The sequence below is a fragment of the Coenobita brevimanus genome, chromosome 6 (assembly GCF_032717465.1).
Source record: "Coenobita brevimanus isolate Jiangsu-jjx chromosome 6, ASM3271746v2, whole genome shotgun sequence".
Classification (NCBI taxonomy): Eukaryota; Metazoa; Arthropoda; class Malacostraca; order Decapoda; family Coenobitidae; genus Coenobita; species Coenobita brevimanus.
Window position 1 is genome coordinate 15,481,144 of NC_136959.1, and position 12,968 is coordinate 15,494,111.

At 43.8% G+C, this 12,968-nt stretch overlaps 1 protein-coding gene across 1 annotated transcript; it reads left to right on the forward strand.

The window, feature by feature from the left end:
- The first annotated feature begins 8,423 nt into the window (after positions 1 to 8,423).
- On the forward strand, positions 8,424 to 11,111 carry LOC145400433 (uncharacterized). The gene has a single exon (XM_080272950.1). It carries the CDS (start codon positions 8,424 to 8,426, stop codon positions 11,109 to 11,111), a length of 2,688 nt encoding a protein of 895 aa, XP_080129076.1.
- The last annotated feature ends 1,857 nt before the right edge of the window (positions 11,112 to 12,968 follow it).

The following is a 12,968-nucleotide window of genomic DNA, read 5'->3' on the forward strand; positions in this document are numbered from 1 at the left end:
AAAAAACACTGACACTACCATAGTATTTAAGTAACATCGCTCCTCCCCCATTACATTTCACAAACACATAGCTGCATAGCCGTCCAAAACCTTCAGGCATATAACACTTCGTGAACGACTACCAGACATCTACACCTCAGAAACTGTCCTGTCCAGAGAGACGAGTGCATGAGCAAATCTGCCTGTTAGTTATCATCTTTTCCTCCTACAAATTCAGTACATAATAGAACTCACAAATAACCCACTTTGCCCACATCGCAATGCAGCCTCCCACACTACAACATATTACTCACCTCACGCACCACACTAACACAACACAGTCTTTCATCGTTGGCTCAACAAAAGATCCTTGGGAGCGACCGGTGAGCAATTGTATCAACAACAGTAACAGGAACAACAACACCAATAACAATAACAACTTACCGAAACTACCGCAGCTTTCGTTACCCCCATAAGGCCACAGAGAGTCCAAAGTTGCCTGTGTACTTGCTCCGATCCTCCCCCTCCCCTAATGCACCAGTTTGCAACTCGGGATAAACGCCTCACTTGCTCTAGAACGGGGCTGCTTGTTTTGTGAATGGTCGAGAGAAAAGGGAATATCTAGCTGGACCACTGCGGTATTTGTCAGTGGAAGTGTTGGGTGAGGAGAATTGGTTTGTTGGTGCCTTTGTTTTGTGGCTTTGTCAGACTGTCACATATCCGCTTCATTCTCACGCACAGGCTATATCCCCTTTCACACACACACACACACACACACACACACACACACACACACACACACACACACACACACACACACAATGTCGAGCAAAAATAACACCCTCATTCGCTTTCCAAGTGCGGGTATAATAATCACGGGATAAGTATTATTATTATTGTTGTTGTTGTTATTATTATTATTATTAATATTATTATTATTATTATTATTATTACCACTACTACTACTGCTTCTACTACTACTACTACTACTTCTACTACTACTACTACTACTATTACTATATAAAGAATAAGTGATTACGGAATGGGTAACAACAAATGCCGTTATCCGGCAGAAAGTGAAATAAGGAGTCTAATTAATTTGCACAAGACTGTAGGGAAGAGCTGGTAGGCACAGAAGATGAACTGAAAAATTATAGTCGTTAAAAGTGAGAGAGAGAGAGAGAGAGAGAGAGAGAGAGAGAGAGAGAGAGAGAGAGAGAGAGAGAGAGTAGTGGGAGTGGTAAGGGATGAGGCCGGTATAACTGTGCTGTGGATTACTTCTCAACGGATGTTCAGGCAACAGGCAAGCGATGGTGATATAAGATGAAATGGTTGTCAACAGGAATATAATGAGAACCAGAGTGAAAACAGGAGATTATAATGAGAAAGTCTTTGTCGTCAGTAATATTTTAAAAGTCTACTGGCAGCTTGTAAGAAAATATTCATACTCAAATGCAACATTGCTGAATCCTGTCTCTCTTCGTCTCATCAATCTTTTCTATCCCTCTCTTCCTTCATATATTCTGTATTCATTCTCATCTCACTGGTATCACCATACTCTTTTTACTCTAACCTGGCCTAAAATTGACATCTGTTTTGAGTACTGAGCACTATAAGCAGATTAATAGATGATTATGATGCTAGTCACAAAGAAGTGGTATGAAAAGGGTGCAGAGTCACAACACTGTCTTCCTGTACCATCAGGCTATGTGAATAAAGCTACGAAAGACGATCATTAAGGCCAAGGTGAAATTACTATAGCAAACTGACAACGTAACGTGACGTAGCTGATTACAATAAACACTTACTTCAACCAGCCTATAACCTAACCACCAAATGACACGTATGTTATCCCAGCCTAGCCTCACTTACGGCATCATATATTTTTCCACATCACGCTAGGGTTATGGGGATGGGTGTGATAATCCCATTGTTTATGACTGACCCCTGTGACCAGATGGATTGCTGTCCACGGTAATTGAGGGGTTGTAATAATGGGTGAGAGCAGTGGAAATGAGTTATTTGAGAGGAGCCTGTGAAGTGACATGGAGAGACAGACTGACAAATGAGGATGTGAAGGAGCGTTGTAGTGTGGATGTGGATGTGATAGGAAGCGTTAGGAGAAACACATTGAGGTTGTTTGGCCATGTGAAGAGGATGGAGAGTGAGAGACTGACGAGGAGAGTGTATGTGAGTGAGGTGGAGGGGGGGAGAGGAAGGGGGAGGCCAAGGATGAGATGGAGGGATGGAGTGGAAAGGTACCGGTATATGAGAGAGGGGGGTGTGAGCTGGGAGCAGAGTAATGAAATGGCGGGGGACAGGGTGACATGGAGGCGATTTGTTTGTGGCCACCCCTTACGGGATTAAGGTGTCTGGCAATAGATAAATAGAAAAGTGGGTGACAAGAGGGTTGGACTGTCCCGTGCTTCATAATCATCTGTGACGAATTACATACATATAATTCAAATATTTTAGACTACTAATCCTTATATCGATCTAGCTATTTCTTGCATATTTAACATTCTCTCTGTGTAAAAACCTGCTAATATCTCATGTATAATTCTCTATAATTGGCCCCAGTGGTCTGTCTCTTATTACTGATAGTCCAATAATCCATCTGTTTATATACTTACCCCTCCATCCTCCTAGTACTCTTTCATCTCAGCCCATTTTGTCTGTCTGTCCATTACGTATACATTGATTCTATCCTGGAACCTGTTCATTAACCAGTCGATCTTTATAGAGGCAGCTGTTTCTATGTCTATCGGGAATTTAGTTGCAGAGACTCTCTCTCTCTCTCTCTCTCTCTCTCAGTTAAACGTTGTTTATCCAAACAAAAGTCTATCAAATCACTTATTCTCATATTATCAATACACGGTATATGTATGCATTGATATTTTATGCCAAACTATAGAACCAATATTCCAATATAAACAAAATTCATGTTTTTCTTGTTTAAATTGTATTCATGGCTGTAATAACGTACCGTCTGTCAGCATATTCGTCAGTCATTGGACTCTTGGATTTTTTTTTTTAATGCAAGGAAGAAGGAACCAGAGGCCAGGAGCCCGCAAACTGTTCCTTCTATGAAAAAAAAAAAAAACACACACACACACAAAAGAGAACCAAATTGAAGATCTGTTCATTTCGAGATGCCTGGACACACTGCGTTTGAAAGACTGGAGATGATAGGATGTAGGAAATAGGATGCTTATTATTATTCTCCATTTTTATTGTAAGTCACCCACTTGTTACGTTCTTTGTCCTGGAAAATGGCAGTAGGAAAGTAAATCGTATGTGTTATTGCATGAAATATACTTAACAGGGATAGGTAATAATACAAGTCGAAATCTAGAGGAAGCTGACATTAGGAGACACATAACTGGATCTCAAATTACAATACGGGAAACTCAGCAGACCGAGAAACAGAGCAGAATAAAGCAGTGCCCACCTTTGTAAGTATGAGAGAGAGAGAGAGAGAGAGAGAGAGAGAGAGAGAGAGAGACAGACAGACAGACAGACAGACAGACAGACAGACAGAGAGAGAGAGGTGGATTTGGAGCTTTTAAATCGGTGATGCTGCCTAATCGCCGAAATTAATTCAAGGGTTGAACTCTCTTTGTGAACACTACCACGAGTGTCCGCAAGATAAAAGTTTTGAGAGAGAGAGAGAGAGAGAGAGAGAGAGAGAGAGAGAGAGAGAGAGAGAGAGAGAGAGAGAGAGAGAGAGAGAGAATGTTGACAGCAGTACATATTGCATCCAGCTGTCATTTTTAACCCGCGGACCTTTTTATCTATATTCCTGTTTTCGCTCATAGAGATATTTTTCATAGGGACCATTTTTTCCCAACAGACCTCTTCTTCACATGGACCAATCCACCAACATAAACTCATTTTTACCTATGGCCTATTTTACACCCCGGATTTATTTTTCCACTCACTTGATGTAGTGTTGCCTACTTCGTCCCTCACCTTTATCACTATTTTCTGTGTCTGCCCTCTTCTCTTCCTTTTTCTCCCATCTTTCCTGTCACATTTTATTACTCTTCTTTCCTGTTCAGGTGGCTTTACATTGAGCAACAAGCCAGATGGTTTCCTGTAAGCCAGGAAACCATTTACAACGCTGGGTAGTAACCATATAACCAACCGATACGTGTTCCTACATGTCAGCAAGTGGGTTGGTGGAGGGTTAATGCCCCTCCCCGTAAAGCAACTAGCTCAAAGTCATACGGCCACCGCTTATGGGATTATGGCGTCTGCCAATAGATAGATAGTTATTTTTTTCATAGACCAATTTTTTTTCCAAAGGACCTATTTGCCCTTTTGATATACATTCTCCATGATCCTTTTCTAATCATAACAAAAACAAACACAATCCATACCATCACAGAGGCTGAAGAACGTCTAAACCATATATAATAAAACCGACGGAAAATAATGATTAAAAAAAAAAAATGTCCCATGAGCAAAAGAGAGTGGTAATAGATTTGAAAATGCTCATGCTAGATTCCCTGCACCTGTTATGATCAATGAAATTCCAGAAACCAACAGTTCTGGCAAGGACGCACCTTTCATAACGAAGCGATAACTGATGCTGCGTTGATGAGAACCGGGTCGATATGGAAGGCAATGTGCATAGATGATATGGAGACAGTCATGCACAACATGAGCTGGCTTTAAGCAGCTCTCATACAGCATGTACTGAGAGCTAACAGGGCGACGGTGTTCAAAATCACACAAAATTTAACGACCACACAGAAGCCTGGTAGTCATAAAGAACCTGTCGACAAACTTTAAATGACAGGCAGAGGCGGATGACAAAGCACCAAAAACAAGTAACTGAAATGGATTATTCATCGAAACTTCTGTATGGTTTGATTATTCTAGACTTTTTTATAGTCATTCAAACCAGTGAGTGGACATAGCTTTTTCAAATGTTTATATTGGACAAAAAAAAAAAAAAAAAGCAGGTCTAGAACCCCAGAGGAGCCTGTGGAGTCACATGGAGAGACAGGCTGACGAATGAGGATATAAAGGAGCGTTGTGGTGTGGATGTGGATGTGATAGGAAGCGTTATGAGGAACACACTGAGGTGGTTTGGCCATGTGGAGAGGATGGAGGGTGAAAGACTGACGAAGAGAGTGTATGTGAGTGAGGTGGAGGGGGGGAAGAGGGAGAGGGAGGCCGAGGATGAGATGGAGGGATGGGGTGGAGAGGTATATGAGAGAGCGGGGCGTGAGTTGGGAGCAGGGCAGTGAAATGGCGGGGGACAGGGCGACTTGGAGGCGATTTGTTTGTGGCCACCCCAAACGGGATTGAGGCGTCTGGCAATAGATAGATAGATAGATAGAATCCCCGACACAATATACTCATCTACAGTTATTCCAAATATGCCATGAGCGGGAAATTAAGAACGAGGACGACTGACAGTTATACTCTTTATTGCTGGGTTGCGTTTCGTATCCCAGTCCCTACACCACTTGGATATCGTTCGCAAATCTCTATGCAAAGATTCGAAAACAGACTGACGAGATTTGGAAGAAAAGTGATAGAAACCATAAAACATGTCCTTAATTTTAATGAGAAATTATAATTGATGTGGAGGGATGGAGTGGAGAAGTATATGAGAGAGGGGTGTGTGAGTTGGGAGCATGGCAGTGAAATGGCGGGGGAAAGGGCGATATGGAGATGATTTGTTTGTGGCCACCCCGTAAGGGATTAAGGCGTCTGGCAATAGATAGATAGATAGATAATGACCCCCAATATTTCCTCCGGGTACGCCTGAGTAAACATTGATGGACCTGCTACAACTAGACAAACACAATGCCTTGAACCTCCTAGAATTGGTTTATAGTAGAGAATACCCGACCGACACATATCAAGGAGCTTGTGTGGTATCCCATCAATATTTACACAGTCAAAGGCAACCAAAAGTATTAAACACGTTATCAACACGTTAGTTTGAGGCTAAAATATATCTATCAATCTATCTACCTATACAGATAGATAGATAGATAGATATAGATAGATAGACAGATAGATAATGTGTATGTGTATACATGAGCAACGTTAACGTAGCCCAAACTTTACTTACTGATATATTACAGATAATACTCAAGGCATTGCTCTGTACGTCCAGATGAGGACTAGGGGGGAAAGAAAGTGATGAGGAGGCTGGCAGGACTATATGGACAGGAAGGAACCGATTGAAATTAGGAATATAGATTACTGATTATTGAGGCGGAGTGTTTGGAGATAGGCTCACCAACTGGTGGTCGAAGGAAATTGCATATTGGTAAAATATTTCTGGCAGTTCATCACTCTCTCACCACATTAACATAATTTTGTATGATATTAAAGGCAGTGTTTTAGTTTTGATAAAAGAATATATAGATTGTACACGCCTGGATTTCCTTACAGCACTAAGTATATTCAGCATGTCTGTGAGTAAAATTATAATACTTACGATTTTGTACAGATACTTCTCATGATTGTAGTCACAGGTGGATAGTAACTACAATATTTAAGTGAAAATACTCCACGTCACTGTACTCGAAAAAAAAAAAAGGTTGATGCATGGGTACAGTGAGTAGAGGGTTAAGTCAAAGTAGTTAAGCAGAGGGGAGAGAGGCAGAATATGAGATTGGGGAAAGAAGTAGCTAGACATAAAGTGTGACAAGGAAATGAGATATGGCATTGCAGCTGAGTGACATTTTAAAGAGCCGAATTTGTCATTATGGTGAGTCAGTACCTTACACAGGCGGGCAGCCTGTAAATGATCCGGCACTGACATACCAACGCTTGGCACACTCTGTCTACCTCTTTCAGTTACTCAGACTCTCTTATTTTTTCCAGGTCTGCAAGGTCTGTCGATCCTGCCCGGAGTCGCTAAGTGGTAGAGGATGAACTCTTGTGATTGATCGGTAGTTTAATGTGTGTGTGTGTGTGTGTGTGTGTGTGTGTGTGTGTGTGTGTGTGTGTGTGTGTGTGTGTGTGTGTGTGTGTGTGTGTGTGTGTGTGTGTGTGTGTGTGTGTGCAAGTTTTTGCCGTTATAAAGGCCAGACCAAGAAGTGCAATGTGTGTCTTTGGTCTTTGCAAATGGTTCAGATTGCCCACAACTTGTCTCTGGTCCAAATCATCGAGATGGGCATTGTCTAGATTTAAGTTTATCCGATGTTCCTGTTGTGTGAGATTTAATAAAGTTAGTGTGTGTATGTGTATTGCCGTTAGCCGTTATATATTATGGTTGTTATGCATTTTGTAGTTCTTTGATGATATGCAATTGTATAGAGTTTGTTAGCGATGAAACCTTGAAGTATTTCGATTCATGATTTTTGTTCGAATCAGTTTTTCGGAATTAACATCTTCTAGTGCCCTCGCCAAGTCAGGGAGTTCACGCTGTTGGCTTGAGCAGAGAGGTAATCACTTGTACCGAGACTATCCTGACATTTTTCTGTGTGAATAAGAGCTGACAACAAGACCTCTGCTATTTTAATGAAATCCTACAAGCTATCTAGGCATGTCTGAAAAAGAAGACACCACTGCCCAGACGACCCCTACAGACAGTCTGCCTATGGATCTACGGCTGATTCCCGAGTTCACCGGATCATCGCACGGTGTGAGTGAATGGCTGGACAAGTTGGAGTTGGTGTGCAGTCTACGTGGGATTTCGGAATTGCACAACATCGTCCCGCTAAGGCTTACTGGCGGAGCATTTGCGGTTTACCAGCAGTTGAGCAGTACCGACCGACTTATCTACAAGAAGATTAAAGAGGCGCTTGTTTCTGCATTTGCAGTCGACCAGTTTCGTGCTTATGAGCAACTCATCACTCGAAAGTTGGGCGATGGTGAACCAGTGGATGTGTACCTTGCTGATTTGCGCCGTCTGGCAGGGTTGTTTGGAGGTATGCCTGACACCAGCCTTGCTTGTGCCTTTGTGACGGGTCTACCTGATGCTGTCCGCCGTACCTTACGAGCTGGTTCACGCATTGAGGCAATGGATATTGGCCAGATTTTGAAAAGAGCTCGTGCTGTGTTGGCGGATGAGCATGTTGGCGCAGTTGTGGCAGGAGCTGCGTTTAGACCTGCACATTCTGAGGGTGAGACAGCACTGTGGCCTGCCGAAGTTGTGGACAGCCTAATCATTATGCCCGTGACTGCTTGGCCGGGCGTGAAGGACGTAGGAGTGGGCGCATCAACTACCGATGTTTCCTCTGTGGCGGCCGGGGACACATTGCTTCAGCATGCTCGGGAAACTTCACTGGAGAGGTGGTGTCAGCGCCAGCTTCCTCTCCAACGCAGCAGTGATGGGCGCTCTGCCACAAACTCGGTTGGTTGTAGATGGTGTGAGTTGCGACACACTAGTGGACACCGGTTGTACGAAGAGCATTGCACATGTGTCGGTGTGTTCCAATTGGACGAAAAATAAATTGAGTGTGACAACGATGAGCGGTGAGCAATATTTGTGTGAAGGATCGGTTGTGGTATGCGTCCAGCTGCCGTCTGGGGCTGTGTCACCTGTGGAGGTGTTGGTGGTGTCCACTAGGCCACTGAACTTCAGCTTCATCCTTGGTATGAATGGCATACGTGCTTTCAAGGGGGTAACCGTACGAGCACCTAACGATGTTAAGTTTGGTGTTGATGAATCTGTGCAGTCTGTTATGGTGGCAGCACCAACAGACCACATCATTGATGAGAGGGATTTTACAGTGACTTATGAGGCAGCAACAAAGAAGTGGACAGTGTCTTGGAAGTGGTGTAATAACTCAGAAAACCCATGTCTTGTGAATACTACTACAGAGTACCGGATTCAGCCTGATGTTCGTGACGAATATGAGCGTGAACTGTTGCAGTGGATTGAGGATGGTTGGTTAATCCCCTACGATGAGACACTTCATGGACCAGCTAAGGGGACAATTCCACTAATGGCTGTTATCCAACAGAATAAGGGAAGTAAGGTACGCCCTGTGCTCGACTTTCGGGAGCTGAATTCCTATCTTAATCCACACACAGCCGACGCAGACGTATGCTGCGAGAAGATAAGAGAGTGGCGTCGCTGTGGACAAGATGTCGGACTCATAGACCTACGTAAGGCCTACCTTCAAATTCATGTGGACAGTGCATTGTGGCCATACCAGACTGTTGTGTTTAAGGGACAAAGGTACTGTCTGACGAGATTGGGATTTGGGTCAAGCATTGCGCCCTTAGTTATGAAACGAGTCTTGAGCGCTGCATTGAGCTGGGACGAAAGAGTTAATCAAGCAACTTCTCCATACTTAGACGACATACTGGTGGATCAGAGAATAGCGTCTGCAGCTGATGTGGAAACCCATCTCAATCATTACGGTCTGGTCTGCAAGGCGGCTGAGCAGGTATCCAAGGGAGCCAGAGTTTTGGGTATGAGGGTCTGGGGGGAGCGACAGGGTCTCTTCTGGCGACGGGATAACGACGTCGGTGAGATTCCTAAGAAGATTACGAGACGTTCGGTGTTTTCCTTGTGTGGGCGCCTCACAGGCCATTTGCCCGTTTGTGGATGGTTACGGGTGGCAGCTTCATATCTGAAAAGGAGAGCCAATGCACTCACTACCTCTTGGGACACCGAAATCGATGATGCGGAGTTACATTCTATGCTTGTTGAAACTGTACAGCGAGTGAAATCTGCGGATCCAGCTCATGGCCGTTGGGATATTAGTGGTAGTGAAGCTGTCGTGTGGGTGGACGCCAGTTCACTTGCTATTGGAGCCATGTTGGTGGTGGATGGCTATGTAGTTGAAGATGCTTCCTGGCTGCGGCAAGATGAGTGTTCCCACATCAATTTGGCTGAATTGGATGCTGTACTACGGGGTGTGAATTTGGCTGTAGCCTGGAAGGTGGTAAAGGTTTGCCTGATGACAGATTCGAGGACAGTGTTTCACTGGGTCACGGATTCGCTGACAGGAAGATCACGTTTGAAAACGAAGGCTGCCAGTGAAATGCTGATTCGACGGCGTCTGGAAACTATAAGGAATGTGGTTTCTGAGTATGGCGTGCAATTGGAAGTGAAGTTTGTTACCTCTGCTGAGAATAAGGCTGACGCACTAACCAGGGTGCCAAGCAAGTGGTTGTCCCCTCCGCGTGCCCAACTAGTGTGTAGGGCTATTACATCGACCTCACAGGATGACATCTCTAACATCCACATAACCTGCGGGCACCCAGGCATCAGGCGCACGCTGTACTTTTGCCGCCGTCTTTTCCCAATGACTACTAAACGACAAGTGCGTGACATCGTCCGTCAGTGTAAGGAATGTCAATCAATCGACCCTGCACCTGTGAAGTGGCAAAAGGGGATGCTGGGAGTCTCGGTTTGCTGGGATAGGGTAGGCATGGACGTTTGTCACATCCAAGATCAACACTACCTAACCTTGGTTGATTGTGGTCCATCGCGGTATGCTATCTGGAGGAGACTACGTCGGCAAGATACTGCGTGTGTGGTTGAACAACTGGAATCTGTCTTTTATGAACGTGGGGCACCGAAGGAACTATTGACGGACAACGCCACCAGCTTTCGCAGTTCAACATTCCGTGAGTTTGCAAGTCGCTGGGGAATGAGACTTGTATATCGCTGTGCATACGTTCCTTCAGGCAATGGAATCGTTGAACGTTGTCATCGTACAGTGAAGACAATTGCAGCCGGGAAAGGTTGTTCTATAGCCAAGGCAGTCTATCGCTACAATGTGATGCCACGAAGTAATTACCCATCCTCCACTCCAGCAAATCAGTTATTCAAATATGAAGTGCGATTGCTCGGAATTGACGGTGTGGGAGATTGTGAGCAGCCGGAGTACCTGCAACATCCCTTCAAAGTTGGTGACAGAGTGTGGGTACGTCATCCTACCAGAAGATGCAACATTCAAAGCACTGTTGGAGTCGTTACAGACATACTTTCTGCACAGAGTGTTGAGGTTGATGGAGTGCCTCGGCATGTGCGTGACTTGCGATTGGTGACAGCACAGTTACCGCAGAGAGAGGAACGAGAAGAGCAACAGGAAGTTCAGGATTCCTGGATTGACAACGAGGACGACAGCCTGGTGATACGTCTACCTGCCAATATAGATGAACTGGAGGAATCGACCAGGGAAGGATCCAGTGACTGATGAAAGCAGGGGAGAGAGCCCAGGACGACCGATGCCACGGAGAGGATCAAGGGAACGTCACCCAGTTCGCCTGTTTCAGTATAGTGATCTCCCTTAGGATCAGGGGAGTGTTGTGTGAGATTTAATAAAGTTAGTGTGTGTATGTGTATTGCCGCTAGCCGTTATATATTATGGTTGTTATGCATTTTGTAGTTCTTTGATGATATGTAATTGTATAGAGTTTGTTAGCGATGAAACCTTGAAGTATTTCGATTCATGATTTTTGTTCGAATCAGTTTTTCGGAATTAACATCTTCTAGTGCCCTCGCCAAGTCAGGGAGTTCACGCTGTTGGCTTGAGCAGAGAGGTAATCACTTGTACCGAAACTATCCTGACATTTTTCTGTGTGAATAAGAGCTGACAACAAGACCTCTGCTATTTTAATGAAATCCTACAGTTCCATATACTTTAATGCTACTAGATGGTAGGAACAAGTTTGTAAGACAGAATTACGTATGTTAACAAAGGAAATGAACACACACACACACACACACACACACACACACACACACACACACACACACACACACACACACACACACACACACACACACACACACACACACACACACACACACACACACACACACACACACACACACACACACACACACACACACACACACACACATACACATACACATACACATACACATACACATACACATACACATACACATACACATACACATACACATACACATACACACACACACACAAAATCAATCAATGGATGAAAGTGGATAATATATAAGTGAAAGTAAAGCCATGCCCCAGAACCAAGAATATCATTCCTTGATACTCCGACTACGTACTGTATATAATTGTGTTAAAATAGTAAAAGATTATGTGAGTATATTCACCCATTTGTATAATTTCTCGGTATTTAAAAAAATACTCGAGGTAATATGCTGCTCATGAGATAACTGGAAACCGTATGCTGAATTAATAAAGTAATCCTTTATTTTAACCAAAAATTTTTTATTATATTTCTTTGTTCATTGGCCCCTTTTCCTGAAGTCTTCTTCAGTCCGTTCCTACTACTTATTTATCTACGAGTAATCCGTGATCCTGACAATCCTCCCTTCCTTGTGCCATAATTATCGTCACTAGTAATATTATTATCTATAATGGTACATATTTCTCCTCTTGCAATTCCCTCTTTCCCTCTCCGCCCACACAGTTACTCTCCGTCATGATCTTCTCTTATAATCCTCGACTTCTTCCTTTGCCACTTAATTCCTTGACTATTTTGCACTCTGCCTTACAACTCATTCCATACCTAACCTCAGCTTCCTTTCTTCACCACCCTATACCACTTCTATTTCCTTCATCATCCGCCTCTCTCTCACTCCAATCACTCACAATTATCCTACCTCAGCTCACCATTAACAATATAATCATCTAAGTTTTCCCCGTTTTTTCTTCCTCCTCATCGAGATAGATTTTTTTCTCTCCAGTAGCCTTTTCGTCCTGTTCGGGACTAATTTAAGTTTTCTATGCCGAGTTTGGTCATCAAAGGGAAAGCCACCAAAGACGCTCATCGCCCTCCTCTTCTTATGCAGCTCCTCAGCGGTGTGGTCTTGCATGGGGAATGAACATTGGGCCGCGAGTATCTTCCATCTTTATTTACTGATTCATTTATTTTCTCTGTTTGGCAGTTCATCTTATCAAGTGATGAGCCAGGGTATTTGTACAGGTAGGTATTCCGGCAGGTGTGAGGGAGGCGGTGATGGACTATGAAGGAAGGGGTGATGGAGTATGAGGAAAGGGTGATGGGGTATGATGGAGTGAGCGATGGGGTATGATGGAGTGAGT

What these genes read in the sequence shown, in the direction of transcription:
- LOC145400433 (XM_080272950.1), top strand. Translation starts at nt 8,424, where the DNA reads ATGAGCGGTGAGCAATATTTGTGTGAAGGATCGGTTGTGGTATGCGTC.